Source organism: Triturus cristatus, chromosome 3_1 (assembly GCF_964204655.1).
Source record: "Triturus cristatus chromosome 3_1, aTriCri1.1, whole genome shotgun sequence".
NCBI lineage: Eukaryota > Metazoa > Chordata > Amphibia > Caudata > Salamandridae > Triturus > Triturus cristatus.
The window spans coordinates 813,601,193-813,624,776 of record NC_140583.1 but is presented as its reverse complement, the minus strand read 5'-3'; the positions used below and the strand labels follow the sequence as shown (position 1 = coordinate 813,624,776).

General features: G+C 48.7%; 1 protein-coding gene across 6 annotated transcripts in view; it reads left to right on the top strand.

Annotated features, from left to right (window-relative positions):
• The window catches only part of DIP2A (DIP2 acetate--CoA ligase A), an 879,263-nt gene that overhangs the window by 298,747 nt on the left and 556,932 nt on the right, over positions 1–23,584 (top strand). For all 6 annotated transcript variants that reach the window (XM_085645155.1, XM_085645153.1, XM_085645151.1 and 3 more), the window contains one exon: positions 1,438–1,566. In XM_085645155.1, the coding sequence (XP_085501281.1) occupies positions 1,438–1,566 (129 nt within the window). The remainder of the gene's footprint in view (positions 1–1,437; positions 1,567–23,584) is intronic.

The window sequence follows — 23,584 nt, the reverse complement described above, 5'->3', positions numbered from 1 at the left end:
TATTTTCACGTTTTGTTATATCTTTGGAGACTACCTGCACAAGTTGTTTGAAAGCTATCTTTAAAGCTCTTAGGAAGAACATGGTCTGATGGTGATGGGCTATTTGTGTTGATGAGGTCATGGAATTCCTTCTCTGAAAAGGTGATGACAGTTGTTAGGGATGGCAAACTGGCGTCCATCCACATGTAAATTCTGTTAGGTATTGGTGGTTTGTTGACGGTTTCTCTATTGTTGATCTGAATTCAGTGGCAGTTGTGTCAGAGAAGGCTTGCCCCTGAGTTTTGGCACTCCCGGTTGCAGGATTCTTCAAGGATCAAGTGAAGTTCCTTTAATGGGCAGTATTCTTGCATAATGTGAGTAGAGTAGTGATGTCTTTTTGTGGTCCACATGGCTGCTTTGTATCAGTGAAGAAGAATCTTGTCTTTTTTATACCTCAGTTTCCTCCATTTGCTTTGTAGAGCACTGCATTGTGTATTCCTTTGTTTAATTTTATCACTGCTTATGTGTTTTTTTCCTTGGTGTTGGTCCAGGGGAGGGGGGGGGGGGGGTTTACTGGTATCTTGAGTCCAGTCCTGACGAAATCCATTTGTAATAGTTGGCTGCATCTTATGGACTCTTGGTGACTGGAGTTATGTTGAGATGGCTGTTCAGTGCTAGTAGGTTCAGTTTCTTCTATTGTCTGTCTCTGTTGCTGTCACCTTTGAACTGTTGTGATTGGTATTCAAATTTTGAAAGAGATGGCATGCTGGTCTATCCTAATAACCGGGGAGTTGTCAGTCACTTATGCCTGTCCCAGCAAATATGATATCCAGAGTGTGACCGATGGTGTGGGTGTGGCCAGATACTATTTGCTCAAGGTTAAGGACCACTTCCTAGACTGAAAGTAATAGCTGTGGTTGATGCTACATCATTGTCAAACCAGATATTGCAATATCCCTGGATGTAGAGGTTGGAGTAATTTAGTTGGGACTTGCTCATTGTGTCCAGTTTAGCTACCTTACATTTTCCGCCGCAGAGATTCACTCTGTAGATCAAGAGGGAAGGAGCAGGTGAAATTTGAGATGGGATAACCTCTCTGGGAGGTATTCATGGTCTCTAATGTTGAGATCGTTGAGGCAGGATATTTTTATGTATTTATTGTGATTGCTTGCCAAGCCTTCTGCAGTGTTGCTAGTGCAAATCTTGATGATAACGCGGTATCCTTGTGAGATGGCATTGTGTCATGTGGGTGTAAAGGTGTTGCTGAGTCTGATGTATCAGATTAATGTGATGACTGAGAGAAAATCAGTTAGTGCCTAGATTCATACGGCACAGTTGCTTCTGTGCTTTGTCTGAAAAGCAGTTGCGATACAGAGGTCTTACACATTTTGCAATTTTGCCTTTTAGGATAAATTAGGATGGGTGGTCCATTCAATCTTTTTTCCTTTTTTTCTTTAGATGTTCACTCAGCACCCCCTGATGTGACCACAGGCCTTATACAGCACTCCTACCATGAGCGTCCACAAGTTGCATCAGTACGGGGAATCCCCAAGGGGTTCAACAGCAGCGTTCTGGAAACTGCAGATGGTGAGAACCAGTGTGCCATGAAGTGAAACAATCCTAATATCGCAATAAATTGCACTCCATCAAGAGGGAGATGGCCATGTTTCTTCATCACTGAGAATTTGGTGTTGCTTCTGTAATCCAAGTTCCACAATCCTTACTCAGTGGTTTAATTTTTACGTTCTAATATTCATTTATAAGTAGCTGTTTCACATGCCATCCGTTGCTTGGCATCATGAGTTCCCAGCTCTGACCATAGTCTTGTAGTGGTGTATTGACAACTAAAGTTCAGCTATAGACTCCTCAGCGGCTGTTGGCTAAGATATAACGTGTGCACAAGTTAGGCTACAGCTTGCAAATAAAAAGCAAAATCAACCTTTCTTCTACATCGCTCTGTTGATCAGGAAGGCAGAAGGGGATTAATTGACTTGAGTAGTCTCAGAATTAGTTTAGAACCAAGACAAGGCCGCTATTGTTCAACGTGAAAGGCTAGAAAGGGAGAATGTTTCAGTACTTTTGAGGTCCAATTCACAATGCTATATGCATAGCAAAGTTGTATTTAGGTGCACATTAGCTTAATTTTTGAGTGCAGAATAAGTTTGTGACCCACAAAACAGATTTACATTCATACATGCATGTTTGCACCATCTGTGTTTGATACGCATGCTGTGATCTCTTCTACTATCTATATTCCATTCAAATATTGCTATTGCAGCTAACCTTTCTTTGAAGACTTGGTTTTGGTTTCAGGCTTGTATCACCTGACTCATGGTCATTTTCCCTAAAACCCACAATGCAGAGGGACACAGACAACGCTTCACATTTAATTTTCCTTCATCAGGTTATGAGTTGGTTAATTGCTTCATAGAAAAACTGAGAGCAGTTGTGGAACAGAGGCGATACCCAGTGAAAATATTTTGACACAAACCGATTTAAAGCCTGAGCCACCATGTTATAAAAGAATGACTTTGATTTGGGGTTGGAGGAATGGACAGAGAAAGTGCAGGCATATGCTTCCCCTAGAAAAAAACCATTACGAGCTCTGTTTACTACTGAATTATGCTGAAAATATTTGACTTCGGAAAGAAAGGCTTTTCACATAATATTCCACGGTCTGTACAGTTTTGCCTTCTGGGAGTCTGAAAGGGAAGTTTGATGAAGGCACCAAAACCAGTGGGGAGGAGTTCTGTTCTAAGCTGTCCATGCAAATTGATTTGGTTGTAGACGATCTGGAAACTGTCCCCTTCGCAGTAGACGGCTCGGGCTTGGCAAAACCAACAGAAAACGATATTGCCTAGGGTAGAGGGAGCACCTAAGACTTATACAAAATAGATAATTCCCATGTCATCCTCTTCGAAGTTCTCAACACACAGGCTCATTGGGTTATAATTATATGTCAGTAAATGAGTAAATAGGACCAAAATGTGCTTTAGATCAGAAAACCAAACCTTAGTCCGAGGATTTTACTTCAGAATACAGATTTGCCACGAAAAGAGAATTCATTTTGTGTCCAAGATGCACTTCAAAAAAGGATTCACTTTGAGACACCTTACCCAAGCATGGCCAGAGCCAATAGGTTTTGCCTATGCGAAATATATTGGCTTTATCAATATATATATATATTTTTTAATTCTTTATTCCTCATACTGCAATGTAGTGTATCTGGAGTTATCGGGGACCCAATTCTCTATTTTCTAGACCAGCCCAATTCCCCGAGTTTCGGGGAGATACATTCTGTGGATTCTGTAGAGTAGGGTCCCCTTTCGTCCGTACCACTTCCAATACGCACTGGGGGAGCTGACCACTCTAGTCACTCACACAAGCATTATGCTTGTGGTTTTATTGCCATTGCATAATCATTGGAATTAAATGGGTCCATGCTTAATTATGATGTGGAATTATAGGGTTAATTTGCGAATTGGGAGTCTTCCCATATTTCCCAATATTCATGCCTTTTACTGGGTTTCCCTCTCCTGTCCCATTTATTTATTCTGTTAATTGAGGCCACCCAATCCAAGTGTGTGGGGGGGATTGGTCTTATCCATTTTAAGCAGAGTTCCCTTCGAGCAAGCAAAATCATTATAAACAATAGATTTTCTTCCTCCTTGGTTAACGTTATTACCATATCATGTCTACTGACCCCAAAAATAACAAGATCTATACTTACTTTAACTGGTCTTCTTAATACCAAATCTATGGTTTTACTCACTTCCTGCCAGAATCCTTCGATGTGAGGACATTGCCAAAACATGTGCACATCCAGGGCTGGGTGACGCTAGGGAACATGACGGCCAAACGGAACATAGCCCAAAAATGGGGAGCGATGGAGACACCGTTGCTATCAATATGGAAGAGAGAGATGGATAGGGCTATGTTTGCTGAGCGCTCCGTATTTATCAGGCGGGGTTGTCCTCGAAAGTGGGTCAGAGTGTGGGGAGCATGGAACAAGTATAGGGGTAACATATGTGATCCACCACCTCTTTCCGATGAGGAATCCTCTGACTCGGATGGCTAGGAAGGCTGGGGGGGTGGAAGGGAGGGTGAGCGACACTGGTGGTTTCAAGGCGCCCGACCTGGGCCTACTTGTAGAAATTGTGACTATGCGTGGTAATTTGTCTAATGAACTGTATATACGATCTGACTCCATGTCCTTTGGTTGTATTTGTTGTGAAAACAATAAAATTTCTTACATAAAAAAAAAAAACATGTGCACATCATCTGCTCTTGGTAGAGCACATTTGGGGCATAATTTCGTAACAGATCCTCCAAAACTAGAGAGACGCTTCGGGGTCCAGTATGCTCTATGGGAAGTAAAGAGATGATTTCTCTTTAACCCCTTCCATGCTGCGCAAATTCCGCCGCTGTGCTGACGGAATCTTGCGCGGGCGTGGTCATGACGGAACGGTTCCGTCATGAGCACAGCTCAACCGTGGCTCATGACGGAACCGTTCCGTCATGAGCACCGAAGGGGTTAAGGTAGCAGACTTCACAATAGACCAGCATTTGTTCATTGATACTTGCCACAAATTTTGGAGATCCAGCGCCGGCAGATCTTTCCCCCAGATCACATCGGGAATCGAAAACTCCTCCTCTCCTGCTTTTACCAATGCCCAGTACCATGTTGCTATTTCTTTTTTCTTCGGGGGATTCTTTATCATGATTGTTTCCACAATCCTATTTCCGGAAAATTTCTCCTTCAGTGTTTTTGCCCAGCTAGTGAGCTGATAATATTTAAATTTTGAAAGGGCTGCACTCGAATTCGCAAGCAGAGTTCCCCAGTCTATTATGCTATTCTCAACCATTAACTGGCCCCATACTTGAAAACCTGAGGATTTAAAAGGTATTGCCAAGCTGTCTTTGAGGCATTCTGGTGTTCCTGGGGAATCCCATATAGGCGCGAACTCACTATAGTATGGAATATTTAGAGTGCACCTGATTTGATACCATAGCTTAGCTGCTTCTCTCAAGGTCTTCAGTTTCACCTTTTTGAAGTATTTTGGATGACCAAATTTGAATAGAAAGTGGCCAGTGTTTCTAGTCATTGCTTTAAGATGTTCTGGATACAAGTCATAGTTGTTTAGTAGGACCCTCATATTTTTTAATTGGAAGGCTCTGTAGTATTCCACTAGATCTGGGCTGGCAATTCCTCCTTCTGCTTTTCTTCTTCGTAATTTACTCCAGGCTATGCGTGTACTTTTAGCCATCCAGATAAAGCTCGCTATTTCTCCTTGTATTTTTTTTAGTGTTTCCCTCTTAAATTCCAATGGTATTGCGCTAAATAGGAATGTGTATTTTGGAAGGATAGACATCTTGATTATGTTGGATCTACCTAAGAAGGTTAGAGGAAGACCTCCCCATGTTTTAAATAACTTTTTCACGTCAGCTGTTACTCTGTCCATGTTAATCTCAGGTATCTTATCTAGGTTTTTAATCAGGTCTATCCCCAAATACCTGATTTTCTCCCTGGTATAGATATTAGCTACCTGGGAATTCCAACTCATTATCTCCGTTTTTAGTTGGTTAGTTTGGTAACCTGAAACCCTTCCAAAATGTCTTATGGTGTCATCAATGGCTTGGACAGAACCTGCATAGTTACTCGTGAAAATCATCACATCATCTGCATACAAGGCTATTTTTTTTTCCCAGGTCTGGAATATAAAAGGTGTTATTTCCGTGTGGACTCTGAGCCTGTTTGCCAAGGGCTCAATATATAAATTAAAAAGGAGGGGAGACAAGGGGCATCCCTGGCGGGTTCCTCTACATATGTGGATATTTTCTGTTAAATTCCCGTTAATTAGGACCTTAGCTTTTGGTGCTCAATACATTTCTTTAATTGCACCCTGAAAATTTTCTCCCAAATTATATTTTGCTAGGGTAGCATTCAAGAAAGCCCAGTTTACTCTATCGAATGCTTTGGCCGCATCCAGTGTTATTATTGTCAGAGGAATTTTTTCAGTTATTGCTATGTCAATTGACCCGATAAGCTCCTGCGTAAGATCTTGTAAGTGCCTACCCCTTATAAAGCCTTTCTGATCTTCTTTTATCAAATTTCCTGCTATATTACCAAGCCTCTTTGCTAAGATCTGTGTATAGATCTTATAATCACAATTTAGTAAGCTTATAGGGCGGTAAGATTCACATTTAACTGGATTTTTACCCGGTTTTAAGAGGATACTTATCGTAGCGTCATTCCAAGAATCAGGAAGTCTCCCCTTCTCAAGATAGATTGTATTTAACAAATTTGTAAGTGGGGGGGCTATAATCTCACTTAGTCTACTATATAGTTCATTGGGTAAAGCGTCTGGGCCTGCTGCTTTACCTCTCTTCAGACCTTTCATTACTTCTTCTACCTCCTCTTTAGTGATTAGGGCATTCAGATCCTCTTTTTCCAGATTTGTTAACTCAGGAAGTTCCAAATTGAGTAGGTATTCTTCTAAGGCCTCATTCGTTGGAACGGTATCTTCAGTATATAAGGAAGAGAAGAAGTCTTCAAATTCTTTCATTATTACCCCTTCATCTGAACAAGGGACTGTACCGTCTTGTGGTAAAATATTAAGTATTTTATTTCTATTGGTGTCAGTCTTCGTTTGCCAAGCTAACAGCTTACTACAGCCCTCCCCGTATTCATAGTGAACGAGCTTGCTTACTTCCCATCTCTCTCTAACCTTGCTTTCTAGGATTCCTGTTAGTCTTTCCTCGTTTGCCGCTTTGTCTGCTTCCAACTTCTTTTTCTTATCCAGGTCTACCTCGGCTTCTATTAATAACTCTGAGTCTTTGATATCGGTTTCCAACCTTCTGATATCTTGTTTTGATAGTTTTGTTTTATAAGCGGCCAGACTGAGTATTTTCCCCCTAATAACAGCCTTGTATGCATCCCATGTGATTTGAGAAGATACTCCCTCTTTATTATTCTCAAAGAAATCCATTGACTCTTTTTTTAGATTCTCAACGACATGCGCATCATTAAAAATGGTCCGATCTACCGTCCATCTCATGGTAGTTTGTTCCTTACCCAACTGAGTTTTGAGTAGGACGGCAGAATGGTCTGAAAGTAAGGCTGGTAAATGCTCAGCCTTGATAATTTTACACACTATCGTTTTTTCCACCAAAAAGAAGTCCATTCTGGACTGAAGACCCAATCTTTTGTTTTTGAAAGTGAACGGGTAATTTTTATCCCCTTTCTCCTTCCAAATATCCACCAACCCCAGATCTTTTCTATAGATTCCCAACCATTCCCTCATTTTTGGGAGATTAATATATTTCATTGGGGGCAGGCGATCTATTTTGGGGTCCGGAATTAGATTGAAGTCTCCTCCTAAGACCACTGGAGATAGACGATAATAAAAGAGTATATAAATTTTGTAATGAAGTAGGGTCATCTAGGTTCGGCCCATAATACCCGGCTATCGTGTATGGGGAGTTGTTAATTTTGACCATGGCAATTGCCCATCTACCTTTTTTATCTACTTCAATTCTCTCGATTCTGGCTTTTACAGATTTTTTAAAGAGTATAGCTACCCCTTTTACCACGGACTCCTGATCTGTGCAAACATAGCAATCTACCCATCTCGTTTTTTTTATAGTTCGAGGCATGTGGGCTGCTGAATTCATATCTGTGCATAGATCGCCGCCTAGTGTTGGGTCCGGATGTTTGCACGTTGTTGTCCTGGAAGAGTCTTCGAAGTATCCTTGGATAGGTGACTCCTCCCCTGGACTACAGTGCGCATGGGCATCCTCTCCATCCTCAGATTGTTTTTTTCCGCCATTGGGTTCGGATGTGCTATCTTAGCTCAAGTTAGGAAAATATTTGGTCGAGGCCAAAAGGCCTTTAGTTCGCGTCGGTACTGTTTATCGATCGGGTTTCGATAGAATTTTGTTAGTTTACTAACTTTCAGCACCGACTTCTTTCGCATTTACCTGTCCATCGACTACTTCGACGATGGAATCCAGGACGCCATTCAAAAGGTGTCCGGTATGCAATGCGAAGTACCCACACATCGACGTCCATCCGGTGTGCAACAAATGCCTTTCGCCGGACCACGACGAATCGACATGCATGGCCTGTGCCCGGTTCCGTTCCAAGAAGACTCTAAGGAACCGAAGAGCGGCGAGACTCGAGGCGCAGCACGCGGCACCGGCCCCAACAGACATCTTCGACGAGGCCGACGTCGAGGAATTAGAAGTCATACCCCCCAGTCCCGTTTCCGAACACGACCCCGGATCGGACGAGGGCGACGAGTCATTCTTCCACAGAGGTGAAGACGACACCGAGGTAGGAGACGACGAGGAGGCCTTAGGGGCCGAAGAGAGTAGCTCCAATGATGAACAAGGCCTACCTGTTCAAACCGAAGAAACACCAGCGCCACAGCCTTTGGCTCCGGTCGAGGGATCGCCTTCGGGCCTTACCCGAGACCCATCCCGTAGTTCTTCGGCCCCGCCCTCGGGCCCGGCCTCGGACGTTCAGCGGCAGCCATTGCTGCATAAGCCAGCTGGTTTCCCTACCACGAAACCGAAACCGAAAGCTGCTCCGGTTCATACGAAACCGAAACTGAAAGTGGCGCTGGTCGGATCGAGGCCTTCCACGCCTTCGACGCCAGCGCAACGCGTCGGCACCGACCGCACCAAGAGGGACTTCGGTGCCGAACTGGAATCGGGCGACATCGGAGTCGACAAACGGAAAAAGGCCATCGGCACCGAGAAACCTACTCGGCTACCGACGCCAACTACACCGAGGGCAATACCGCCTGCTTCGCCTCGCGTCGCTCCCTCGACGACGCCGAAGCCTCACGTATCGAGGACGTCGACGGTGATCTCCACACCTCGACTCGAGGACCCGCCGCCACCGAAAAAAACCACGCCTGGCTCTACTAACCTGCCCGGGGCCAAAGCCTCAAAGACGCCCCAGGTGCGGCCTGCTGCGACGCAAAGCAACAAAACCGCGGCGGCCCTCAAAGACCCGTCGGGTTCCGGCCCGATCGGAGCTCCAGCAACCTCTACGGGGCCAGCCAACATTACCTTCGGCTTGCCTCCGTCAACAATCCCGAAGATGTTCCAACTCAGGACACGGGTTACCCAGACTCCGGTTCCACCGGACGAGACGTCTCCGTCACGTGTCATCGACGCCGACACTGGCAGGATGATTCTCCACGACCGAAGAATAACTTCGGAACCGCCATTGGACCCTTTCAGGATCCCACTAAAAAGGAAGCTGCCTGTGGAATCAGAACCTCTCCTTTATGAACCGTTCCATTCCTCCTACCAGGATCCACACCGGTTCTCCCCCACACGCTCCGACACGGATGCATTGGAGGACTACATGGATGACCAAGCACCCTACCATGTGGACACAGACCCTGATGACCAGCAGGACCCTGATCAAACTTGGGGCGACCCTGCAGACCCCAGTGCACCTCTCGATACACAGGACCCACAACTCTATGGGGCAAAAACATCTCCCACGGAGGATACTGCGGCGTTCAACGCTCTTATTGAACGTGCTGCAAATAACCATGGGGTACAGCTTCACTCAGATACCATCGAGGATGACTTTCTAATGGACACTTTTGCATCCTCAGAAAGACATGTAAAAACTCTGCCAATGCTGAAGGGGGTCCTCAAGCCAGCTAAGGACATTTTCAAGGAACCCACCAGGGCACGAGTGATAAACCCCAGGATTGATAAAAAATACAGATCAGCACCTGGGGATCCTACTTACATCAAAGGACAATTGCCACTCGACTCCATCGTCGTAGCGAATGCTCGCAAGAGGGCACACTCGCAAACGACAGGTGACGCTCCTCCCCCGGACAAAGAGTCCAAGGTGCTAGAGACCTCCGGCAAGCGGGTTGCCGCCCAGGCTGCCAACATATGGCGCATAGCCAACACTCAAGCGCTCCTCGCTCGCTACGATAGAGCGCACTATGACACCTTGGAGCAACTACTCCAACATCTCCCTGACCAGTTCAAAGAAGGTGCAGAAATTCTTATCAGAGAGGGACAGCTACTCACAAATGCTTCCATCAAATGTGCACTAGATGCTGCAGACACGGCTGCCAGGGCCATAAACACAAGCGTCATGCTGCGACGACATGCCTGGCTACGAATCTCCGGATTCAAGCCTGAGGTACAAAACAACATACTGAACCAGCCCGTCAACCCCGACTATTTATTCGGCCCAGAGGTTGACACCACCCTCGAAAAGATAAAAAAGGACACGGACACTGCAAAGTCCATGGGCGCCCTCCAAACTCAGTCCTTTCGGAGCGGCTCCTTTCGTCGCCCCGGAAACAAGGGGGCAGGTAGAGGACAGGGGTCACAACAGACGTATAACAAAGGCAATACACAGACCACCTACGATAAAAACACCCGAGGTGGATATCGTGGCTCCAGTACAAAGGGCAGAGGACGTGGCTACGGCAACACCAGGTCCTCCCCCAAGAAAAAGCAGTGACGCCCTCTCCCTTCCTCCCGACCACACAACACCTGTCGGGGGAAGACTACAAAGGTTCCTGTCCACGTGGAACTCCATCACCACGGACAGGTGGGTCAAAGATATTGTAAAATACGGTTACTGTCTGGAGTTAACCTCCACTCCACCCACAATACCACCAAGAAACCGTCCTATGTCCTCAGAGCACTTAACGCTCTTACAGCAAGAGGTGCAAAGTATGCTTCTAAAAGGCGCCATAGAGGTCGTACCCGTCCACGAGCAGGGTACGGGGGTTTACTCCCTCTACTTTTTAATTCCAAAGAAGGACGGGTCGCTCAGGCCTATATTAGACCTGAGACCCCTGAACCAGTACATTCTTTCAGAGCACTTTCACATGCTCACCCTACAGCAAGTCCTTCCGCTTCTCAAGCAGGGAGACTTCCTAGCCTCACTGGACCTCAAGGATGCGTACTTTCACATACCCATCCACCCCTCACACAAAAAATACCTCAGGTTCACTGTTCAGGGGCAGCACTATCAGTTCAAAGTCCTTCCCTTCGGCGTGACAACAGCGCCCAGGGTTTTCACGAAGTGCCTAGCTACGGTGGCAGCACACTTACGGAGGCAGCATATACACGTCTACCCCTACCTAGACGACTGGCACGTTCAAGCGAAGTCAGCCCAGCAATGTGCAAGCCACATGTCCCGCACCATTCACCTTCTTCACAGTCTGGGATTCTCACTAAATTACCCAAAGTCCCATCTCCAGCCCGCACACGTACAACAGTACCTAGGTGCGACTATAGACACTCTGGCGGCCACAGCTCAGTCAAATTTAGTGAGGATCAACAGCATACAACTGCTGATCTCCAAGTTCAAACCCAATCACTCGCTTCCAGCGCGAGTGTTTATGCAGTTGATAGGCGTGATGGCCTCCTGCATCTTCATAGTCCCGCACGCGAGGTTACATATGCGCCCACTTCAGGAGTGCCTAGCACGTCAGTGGAATCAGGCTCAAGGACAGTTGAAAGACCTAGTGTTGGTGAGCGGTCGGGCATACAACTCTCTGCATTGGTGGAATCCACAAAACCTTTGCAAGGGCCGACCGTTCCAAGAGCCTGTTCCACAAATAGTACTGACAGCGGACGCGTCTCTCCAGGGATGGGGAGCTCATGTACTCCACTACACAGTGCAGGGACTATGGACTACACAACAAAAGAAGATGCACATCAACCTTCTGGAACTGATGGCAATCTTCCTGGCCATGAAGGCATTCAAAGTACACCTGTGCAACAAAGTCGTATTGATCCGGACGGACAACATGACTGCCATGTACTACATACAGAAGCAGGGAGGAACACACTCTCCACAGTTGTCTCATCTGGCTCAGAGCATGTGGAAGTGGGCTATTCAAAGGAACATGTTCCTCATGGCGGAACACCTCCCTGGCAAGGACAACCAGATGGCGGATCTGCTCAGCAGACACAGCCAACAGATGCACGAGTGGGAGTTACACCCATCAGTACTCCAACCGTACTTCCAGCAGTGGGGTCATCCAGAGATAGACCTATTCGCGACAAGCGAAAACGCAAAATGCCAAAGCTTCGCCGCCAGATTCCCACATCCGCAGTCGCAGGGCAATGCGATATGGATGAACTGGTCCGGCAGATTTGCGTACGCTTTTCCCCCAGCGCCGTTGATACCGCTGGTAGCTCGCAAACTACGACAACACTCCCTGACACTCGTCCTAGTTGCTCCCACGTGGGCACGCCAGCCGTGGTACACCACCTTCCTCGAACTTTCCGTGGTGCCGCATCAAAGGCTGCGGATCAAACCCGCGCATTTGACGCAGAACCATGGAGAGGTTCAGCACCCAGATCCGCAACAGCTGAACCTGGCGATCTGGCTCCTGAAGTCCTAGAGTTTGGCTATCTCAACCTGCCACCTGACTGTATGGACATCATCAAGGAGGCCAGGAGACCCACTACCAGGGCTTGCTATGCAGCCAAATGGAAAAGGTTCGTCATTTATTGCGGTAATAATGACATCAACCCGCTGGACGCATCCCTCCACAACATCATCTGTTACCTCTTACACCTATACCGATGCAATCTGGCGTACACCTCTATACGTGTCCATTTCACCGCAATATCAGCCTATCTGCAAACCAGGCAGCACCTCTCTCTATTCAGAGTGCCTGCCATCAAAGCATTCTTGGAAGGGCTCAAACGAGTCATTCCACCTAGTCACCCACCGGCCCCAATGTGGAACCTCAACTTGGTCCTCACACGCCTGATGGGTCCACCCTTTGAACCTCTACACTCTTGCGAGATTCAATTCCTTACCTGGAAAGTGGCCTTCCTAGTAGCGATCACTTCCCTCAGAAGAGTTAGTGAACTCCAGGCACTAACCGTTCAAGAGCCATTTATTCAGGTTCACGCCAACAGGGTCGTACTACGTACCAACCCCAAATTCATGCCCAAGGTAATATCGCAGTTCCACATGAATCAGACTATTGAACTGCCCGTTTTCTTCCAAAACCCACAAACTGTTGCAGAAAGGGCACTACATACACTAGATTTACGGAGGGCCCTCATGTACTACATCGACAGGACTAAACCATTCAGGAAGACAAAACAACTGTTCGTTGCCTTTGCCCCACACCACAAAGGTAACGCCATCTCCAAAGCAGGGATAGCCAGATGGATAGTTAAGTGTATTCAAATCTGTTATCAAAAGGCAAAACGCACATTAACTATTCCACCACGAGCCCACTCAACACGTAAGTTGGGGGCTTCCATGGCCTTCCTAGGAAATATTCCCCTGCATGATATATGCAGAGCAGCCACATGGTCCACTACACACACATTTACAAAACACTATTGTGTAGATGTGCAGTCAAAACAGCAGGCAGCTGTAGGTCAGGCTGTTCTCAAGACGCTTTTTCAGACCGCTGCAGCTGGCACGGGTAGCCGCCGCTAATAGAGGGCACTGCTATGTATTCTATGCACAGATATGAATTCAGCAGCCCACATGCCTCGAACTGAATATGCTACTTACCAGTATGCATCTGTTCTTGGCATGTAGGGCTGCTGACATTCATATCGCCCTCCCTCCTCCCCGGCGCCTGTCGCAGCTGCAGCTCTCAGAATTACTGCAAGCATGGTCATCACTTTCTGTATCTACTCCATCACTGCCACAATGGCGAAAAACAATCTGAGGATGGAGAGGATGCCCATGCGCACTGTAGTCCAGGGGAGGAGTCACCTATCCAAGGATACTTCGAAGACTCTTCCAGGACAACAACGTGCAAACATCCGGACCCAACACTAGGCGGCGATCTATGCACAGATATGAATGTCAGCAGCCCTACATGCCAAGAACAGATGCATACTGGTAAGTAGCATATTCAATATCATTCCATTCCTTCTTTAATAGATGTGTCTCTTGTAATATTATAAACTCACAATCTGTCACCCTTAAATATTCCAAAATTCGACGCCTTCTGCTTGGTATCCTTAACCCATTTACATTCCAAGATAAAATATTAACATTTCTTCCGGACATTTCTTCTCTTTCCTAATCTTGCAAACTGGTTTGCACTGTTTTCTCTTAACTGACCTTGATAGGTCTTAATAACTCCCATTGCTTTTTCTGTTGTTTTTGCTGCATTCTGAGGATATTTTTTCAATTTTTTCCCTAATTTGCTCCCCACCCTTGTGCATTTTTTTTTGCTTTTATATTTTTTGAAAAATAAGAAACCCACTCTGGGGAAGCCTCTCTCTTTACTTTTTTGGGGTATATTGATAGTCCCTTCTGAGCTCCATGACTGCCCGTTTTTTTCCCATTTAGCTTATGTGGACTCCTCTTATACTTTTTTTTTTTTTTTAGATTGTGTGAATTATATAAATTTCATTTTTATATTTTTAGTTAACTATTCGAACACACAATCTCTGAACTAAGTCACCAGGAGCTAAATCAACAATCCTACTCTCCTATAGGGAATATGATTCAAAACTCCAGTAGACAGCCCTGATCAACTCCTTACTTGATCTTTCATTTGCTCAAGGAAAAGTGCGACTTCTGCGGGATCTCTTATATTATGCATTTTATTTTGCCACATTATTCTGAGGCTGGCCGGGAACTTCATTTGTACTGAGGCTCCTAGACTTTTTAGTTCCTGCATATACTGCCTGAGTTCCCATTGTCTATCTTGAGTAGATTTTGAGATATCTGATCTAACCCTGAAGGTCCAGTCATCTTTATTGTAAGGACCTTTTTTTAATGCTTCACTCAGGATTCTTTCTTTAATGTTATATGTTCTGAAATTTACTAAAATTTTTCTTGGGTTTTTCCTCTTTGTTTCTGCCAAAGGGATCACGGTGAACTCTTTGAATGTCGTCCTCTAGTCCTAATTCTTTTGTACATGGAAATTGTTCCTCGAGTAGCTGGACTATGAATTTCTTGACGTCTACCCCTTCTTTTCCTTCGGGGACATTTAATATTCGTAAATTGTTTTTTCTTGCCTTGTTTTCCAAGGATTCCAATTTTTCACTTTTACTTCTTTTACTCTCTTTTAGAACACTTATGTCTTTTTCATTTTGTTCAACTTTTTTAGAGAGCCCCTCAACTGTTGCTTCAACTTTAGCAACCCGGTCATTCAATGCGATCATCTTAGTGTCTAAGGCCTCACATAGCTCCCGGATTTTGTTCTGATTCATCTCTGATACTGCAAATTTTGCCCTCATTTCCACCAGCATCTTCTCCAGAAACTGATCCGTTGGGCTTAAACCTGGAGTCAGGGTTTGTGTATGATCCCCCGAAACACTGTTCACACCGAGGTGTAAATTCGGTCGGTCGTCTGCTGGGATCAATTGGTGGCCCATCATCTCATCTACCGTTGACTTGGGCTGAGCAGGCTGAGCTGGCATGACTGAAGTAGAGGGGGGGGGGTAACTACTTTAGACATCAATAGAGAAGAATCGGGTGGAGATGGTATAACAGTTTTAGGATGAGACCCGGTTAATACAGGAGCAGTAGCCAAGGGAATTGTCACTGCTGAGGAGGGAGTCGAGAGGGGGACAGTTTTCGTAAAGTTGGTCCCTTTTGCTAAACTCTTTCGACTTTGTTCCTGGATATTAAAGAAGGATCTGAGAGAGGGGGTCACTCGAGGAGGGGGTACCACGCTGTCATTCCTCCCTGATTCTTTTCGAGTTCTTCCTTTCGTATAAAAGCTGTTAGAGTCCAGCTTACCCTGTTTTTTTGAATTTCTCTTTGTACTGCGAGGGGCGATATGTAGTTTAGGGTCTACTGGGATTGCGTTTTGGAAAAAGTCCCTATTCCTTAGGAAGTAAGTGGTCCTGCCTTTCTCCTGCTCAGTGTTTGTTATTTCTCCATTAGCTTGTGTTTTAGATTGTTCCTCATCTATTTGAGTTGGTGCACTCGATCCTCCAGTCTTCGTTGTTTTTAGGGTGTTTACCCCCCCACCCGCACTTCTTATGCCTTCAATAGTGCTGAGTTTTAGCATCCAGAACGGAACTCTTACAAGTTTTAACAAGTTGGTAGTACTTTTCTCCCCGTGCTCATTCAAGGTTAGAAAAGCCCCTTTTGTGACTTTGGTGTGAGGATTAACCACTTTATTTTCTGATATTTCTCTTTCTAATGTATTCTGCGCAATATCCAAACCCCCCGGAACACTTCTCTGCTTAAGAGTCAATCCCCCCTGATCTACAAAGATTATATGTCCTCTTGTACACGTCTCCAAATACTGTTTGTTCTTTGGAGGAAGACTCTGCAACAGCAGCTGGCCCCCAGCTATGCACAGCGTCTCGCACCCTGCTTTACCTTCCGTTGCGAATGTTCTGTCTCTTCCCCCGCTGCCCCGGAACAGAAAGGACTCTCTGCTCGCGGCTCGCCGAACGGCTTTGCGAGCCTTTCGAGCAGCGCTCCACACCCCTGTGGACGGAACAACCGCTGCCTCTCCTGCCTCACTCGTCGGAGTAGAGGGTATGGAATACAGAGTGTTGAGCGCAAACATCGAGGTCTTTCAACTCGGTAAATTTCTGGGGGTAGGTACGATTCCTCTGATGGCTCGTTATTCTTGTCAAAGTCTCTGTATATCGGTATCCATTAGTCTCTCACACACGGAGTCCTTTTTCACAGCAAAGAGTAGGGAGATGAAAAAGTAGCCGTTTTTTACTGATTCGTGTTAGGGCAGTCATTCGGAGCTCCCGACCTGGCGTCCTAGCCGGCCGCCATCTTCCCCCTCCTGAAAATTCTACACATTTACATGTTGCACAGCAGTGGGGCTGTTGAGCTACATATCTTAAAGTAAAAAATACAAAAAAACACTAACGCGTTCAGCATTGACCGCACCAGAGTGCTTTTTTATTTTTGTTTAAGCCATACTACACTGCAGTTCAACTGATGTGCGATTTCTTGAGTGCCGTGTCGTTTTATTTTCCATTTGTTTTGGTGGTGTTTAAATGCTTTACACTTGCTCCTAATCTAAAGGTTCTAAAGGGGTTGGTAAGTGTATTATGCAAGAAGATTGCACAAACACACCATATTATACACCCCGTTTCCTCACCCCCCCCCCTCCCCAATGAGCATACATGTAATATCTACATAGCCAGACATACACATGTATGAAGTGCATAAATATAGATAGACTATTCTTTTCAAACTTATATATATTTATTTATAAACAAAAGCATAAAACCATATACTTACATACATGCAAATAGACAGCCCCCCTTACATGCCATACATACATATTCTGGTCTTGTTTTGAGATGTGTATATAAATATTCTGGTCATGTTGGGGGGCGCTAGAGGGCGCGCGGCCAAGATGGCTGCGTCTATGTGAGGCTCCCGCGTTGTAGAGCCGTTCTCCGTCGTTTCTCCTGACCGGGATGTGCCCCGGGACTGCCGATGCTGCCTGCTTCCCACTGTGAGACCCCGGCGGCCCTGTGGGGCCCAATTTGAGAGCGGAGTCGGCCCCCAGCTGCACGTCGCCGGCCTGACGACTTGCCAGGCAGGAGGTGCGGGATGCGCTGGAGGCGGCGCCCGGCCGCGACAACCACTCTACACCGCGGCCTGCCACGAGGGGGCTGGGCCGCGCAACGCGCTGGTGTTCAATGGCTGGCTGGCTGGCGGCTCACGGGAAAGCTCCCACGCTCCCACATGACGGCGGGACCCGGAGGGGCTGGAGACCGGCTGCACAGTGGCCCTGCCTGTCTGGGAGCTCTGCGGCTGGGGGCGCCTACTGTGGCAGATGGTGGCGGCGACCATTGCAGGCGGGGATGATGGTGACAAACGGGAGACCTTGCAGCGCCCGGTGAGTGAGCTGGCGGGAGCCCCCATTCTGGCTGTGCTTTTTTGAGCGAGGACCCGGTGAGCACCTGGCTGCTGCCCTCGGGAGTGAGGGGGACTACTGAGACGGTGGGGGTGACCCCGGGGAGCGTGATGTGGCCCTGAGTGCGGCGTCGTGGGAATAACCGGACGGACCGTCCTAGCATGTGGAGCTGAGGAAGCTGGTCGCTTGCCCACTACTGGGCACGCTGTTGTGGCCCGGCCATCATGGACTCGGCGGCATGAGGATTGGTGTTCAGGCATGATCCCAGAACCGGCCGCCAGTTGAACCACGGGACGCGGCGAACTTCCCGCGCCGGTAAGTCTGCCTTGCGCCCCACTCCTCGGCGATTGCCTTACTGCGGGAGGGGGCCCCCCCCCCACTCGTGGTGATGGGACTTGGCTCCTTGCTGCCAGCGTCTAGTGGTGCCCATGGTTCCAACTGATCACAACACGCCACTGGACCTTCCGAATGCCGTCAGCTAAACAATTGGCCATGGGGCGGCTGCGGAACAAGCAAAATGAGAGCCGGCGGAGGGCCCTGACCCGGCGTCGGGACGCTCTGCTGGGCCTGCGGCGCCGCCGGCGTCGACTTTGGAAGCCAAGATGGATGCCATGCTGGCGGTAGTAGACCGACTGGGCAACACCCTAGAACAAACCAGAGCCTCATTGGAATCCCGGATCGACAGTCACGGTTGATTTCACTTTACTCCACGCTGACCATCGTAAACTGGCGGACACTGTTGCCAGTCAATGTCAGGCGCTACAGGATGTCCAGCCGATAGTGCGCAGCCACTCTGCAACTTTACAGGACCTGATAGACCGAGTTAATACTCTCGAAGACCGTGCAGAGGATGAAGAGGGCCGCTCTCGGCGCCAGAACATACGCGTAGTGGGTGTATTGGAAGGCGAGGAGGGACGACAACCGGAGCAGTTCATTGAAGGATGGTTACGGGACATACTCCCCCCGGGGGTGCTCTCCCCGCAGTTTGTGGTGGAGCGGGCACATAGAGTGCCGATGCGGAGACCTGTCCCTGGGGCACGGCCACGTCCCTTCCTGTTTCGACTCCTCAACTATCGTAACAGGGACGTGATACTCCGTGAAACGAGGAAAATGGGTGCCCTGATGGTAGGGGGTGGTACAGTGATGCTGTTTCCAGACTATACTGCGACAGTTCAGAGGCGGAGAAGTAACTATCTGGAGGTGAAGCGCCGGCTCCGTGAATTGCAGATACCATATTAACTGTTGTTCCCCTCGCGCCTCAGGGTGGTCACGAAGGACGGGACACGATTTTTCGACGCCCCGTCTGATATCTGGGACTGGCTGGAGGAAACGGGTCAGCATAGTGGCCCAAAGCCCTCGGACCCGGGCCTCGGGGGGCGACGGGAGACGACGGAGGCAGAGGGACCGACGTGGTGGAACGGGACCGAGTCCTCCCGCAGCCTGAAGCCCGGAGAAGATGCAAATGGAACGTCTGGAAGCTCTTGAGGCGGTGGCCACCCTGGGATCTGTGAGCAGTCAAGGGGATGTGGTAGTCCGCGAACATAGTGACACTGAGACTGACCGGTCATCCTCTCCGTCCATCATGCTTTCGGAGGACCATATGTTACCAGTGGTGACGCCTCAGACGGCCGCTCTTGAGGACGCGGAGTTTCGTGCCTCGCTCGGCACAGCAGTCGAGAAGTTCTTTGATCTAAACGAGGGTACGGCCGGGAGTGTGCTGACGGAATGGGACGCACACAAATCCACCAATGCGGGGGCATTGCCTGGGGGCGAAGGGAATATTTGTAAGCAACTCGCGTTGCTGCTTACTGCTTTGGAATCGCGGCTATTGTCGTGTGAACGCCATGGCGAGGGAGGAGGTCGGGGCGCGGCTCCGGGCGCGGCACGCCGAGTTGCTGGAGCGACTGCGGTGCCACAACTACGCCGCGCATTCGGCTCGGGTCCATGCTACGTCCTATAGAGCGGGGCGGTTGCTGGCCTGGTTGATTAGACAGGAGTCGGGTTACGCACCAATAGCCTCTATTCGTGGATCGGATGGGACGCTGGTGCATACGCAGCGGGAGATCCATCAGATACTGACAGCGCATTACACGGCCCTATACACTTCAACGGGGCGCAGGCAGGCACAGGATCTGGATCAGTTTCTAGAAGCCGCCTGCCTGCCCACGATTCCGGGTGCCCACCAGGAAATATTAGAAGGTACCCTCACGCCAGAGGAGATAGGGGAAGCGGTGGCCTCACTGGCTTCTGGCAAGGCGCCTGGACCGGATGGTCTCCCGGCGGAGTATTATAAAGCATATCGAGAGTCCCTGGTGCCTAGACTGCACGCGTTATATCTCACAGCCCTTGAGGAGGCTACCCTGCCTGCCTCCATGAGGGAGGCCTACCTGATTTCTTTACCCAAGCCAGGACGTGACCCTACCAGCCTGGGGTCTTACCGCCCCCTCGCCCTCCTCAACACCGATTATAAAATTCTGGCCTAGCGGAGCGGCTGACCCCAACTGTACCAGTGCTGGTGCACAAGGACCAAAATGGGTTTGTACCGAAGCGCAGCACCTCACTTAACCTCCGTTGGTTCTTCCGCGTTGCCGCACATGGCGCACAGCATTGTCCACGGGCAGGCTGTTTAGTATTGGACCTCGAAAAGGCCTTCGACTGCCTTGAATGGGGGTATCTGGTGGCGGCGTTGTCGCACTATGGACTAGGCCTCGGGTTCCTCCAAATGGCGGCGCTTCTCTATAAGAACCCTGTGGTTCGGGTGAGAACCGGCCCATACATTTCCGATGCCATTCCAATTGGCCGTGGTACCAGGCAAGGGTGCCCTCTTTCGCCTCTCCTTTTTGCGCTTGCCATAGAGCCTTTAGCGGCCACCCTAAGGAGGGTTTTGACAGACGGCATCCCCATGGGCGACGCAACGCACCAGGTCTCCTTATATGCGGATGACCTTCTGGTCTTCATTAAAGATGTGGCGCACATCTCCGGGGACCTGGAGCGAGTCCTAACGGAATTTGCTGCGCTCTCCGGTCTACGGGTGAACGCGGCCAAATCGTGCCTCTATCCGTTCCGCGCTGATGCTCTGGATCCCCAGTATCACCTGGGGGGTGTGCCTGTCAAGTGTCAACCGGACACCTTCCGTTACCTGGGCATCCAAGTGTATAGGCAACCAGTTGACCTGGTGGAGGGCAATCTGGGCAGGGCGGTAACGGCAGTCAGAGCCCAGATGCGTTTTTGGGGTACCCTCCCTCTCGCGGTCACAGGGCGCATTGCCTTAGTCAAAATGGTGGCTCTACCCAGGCTCCTCTACTATTTTGCTAACCTGCCAGTCTACATCCCGGCATCCTTCTTTGCCACCCTGGAGCGCTCACTCCGGGACTTTGTGTGGGGTACTGCGCGCCACAGAGTGGCACTATCCAAGTTATACCTTCCTACGGGTCAGGGGGGCCTTGCGATGCCGTGCTTTGCGCACTATTACCTAGCAGCACAGCTACAATGGGTGGCCAGGTGGTTGGCCGATAGAGAGAGAGACGATACGGCGTCCGCGGAGCCACCTCTCCCTCTGGCGGATATCATTGCGTCGTTCCACCCGACTGCCAGAGTGGTCAAGCCGGGGCCCCTCCTTGTGGCAGTGGCCTACAAATGTTATCGGCGTGCCTTTTACTTGACTCGGTTGAGTTTCCCTTACGCCTCCGCCATGCCGATTGAGGGTTCCCCTAGTGGGCGGAGGATACTACGCTCGGCGGAACTTGCAGAATGGCACACGGTGGATATTTGCACATTGGGGGACCTCTACCGGGATGGTGCACTTATCCCATTTGCCCGATTGGCGGAGGAGACGGGGTTACCAGTCGGCCAATTTCTCTGTCACCGCTCACTAATAACGACATTGGCGAGCCGGTGGGGAGCTCTTCAGGAGGAACCGGCGCAGCACCTCATGATGCAATACCTATATGTCATGGGACGGGGGAGCCATATGATACGTTGGTTCGCAGCCTCCCTGCTTTCACAGGTTGCGACCGACTTGTCTACATTGCGCCGTAAATGGGAAGCGGACTTGGATCGCCCCATGGCTGACAAAGAATGGAGTAATGCGCTAAGGGGGCCGACGCGGGTTCCCAGAAACATGCGGTTTCGCCAAATTCAATATTTTATACTACACAGAGCATATCTCACTCCCGACTCTTATCAATCGATATTTCCATCGCACGGATGCAAGCTGCCCACGTTGCAAGGCTCTGGATGCTGGGCTGGTGCACATGTTGTGGAGCTGTCCGGCGCTGGACTCGTATTGGCGGACGGTGCATGGAGCATTAAGTAAATGCACCGGCCAACTGGCGCCGCGGGAGTGGCCGGCTTGCTTGCTGCACCTGTTTCGTAGAACCCCCCCCCCACGAAGGTTGCCTCTCATTTTTTCAACCTGGGTTTGGTGGTGGCGAAGCGGTTGCTCACCAAGCGCTGGAAGGCAGCTGAGCCCCCCCCCCCCCCGAGCGCAAGCATGGCGAAGTTCCCTGCTGGTGTGGGCGGGGACGGAGGGTACGGCCCTTTTGCGGGAGGAAACGCTGGGCCTCAGGCGCACATCTATAGTGAACCAGTGGGGCACACATTTGCAGATCCTGATGCAGCTTGATGGGGACGCCCTGGGGCTCTGTGGGACACGCGTTGAGGAGGCACTCACTGAGGAGGGGGGGGGGAGCAGAGGCGAGGTCCGGGGGTCAAGCATGGGGAATGTCGCGGAGGTCTTCGCTGAATCGGGGGGGTGTGGGGAAACTGAAAATTGCCATTAATGGAACTGTTTGTACCAGGGGGTGGGGAACTGGTGGGGGGGGGGGTCGGGTCGGGGGAGGAGCCTTGGGGATCTTATGGTAAAAGACCGAACCTGCTGCTGCTGTTATGCTGGGACCTTTGTTGTTTTGCCTCTTTCTTCTTATTGTTTAATGGAACTGTTTAGATAATGGTGTTGGTTCAGAGACCCATAAGATTCATCTTTCCTAGCACACGGGTGCGGCGCTTGATCCTGTTGTTTACCATGCTCATGACTGGGGGTGTATCATCAGATTTGCGGACTCGTAGCCTGTAAGGTAATTCATATGTACTATGTGCTATGTCTATATTAACAAAATGCCAATAAACAGATTTCATAATAAATATTCTGGTCATGTTTTGAGATGTGTGTGTGTGTGTGTGTGTGTGTGTGTGTGTGTGTGTATATATATATATGTGTGTGTGTGTGTATACTGGAGGTGGGGAAATGCACGTTTATACGTTGCATATAACTGTCAATGCAATGTATAATTTAACGTACTAAAGTGAAACACATGTGAAACAATTATCTTATTTGTCTCTCTTGTACGTTGACTGCATCATTTACTTTGAGTATTGTGATGACTTGGCGTGTGCTTTGCCTCTTAGGGGGAAGCCATACCCCTGGCCGAGTTCTGGGCCAGCTTTCCATATGAAGTTTCTGGTTTGCCCACCTCTTAATATGTATTCTTCTCTGAGCAAACAATGTATATGCTCAAGCGAGCTGGAAATGTACATGTGATAACTTGCGAAATCAAGTACTTCCTCAAGATTTTAAGTAATTCTGCTTTGTACTCTTGGCATGCATAGTACTAATTTGTTATTAAATAACCTTTTACTGCATTTTGTGGGTTCTAAATACTTTAAAAACAACCCAACTTAGCACCACTCAATTTACCGACATCCGAAGGATGGAAGGCTGAGTTTACTATTTCATATTCAAACTCTGGGACCTGCAG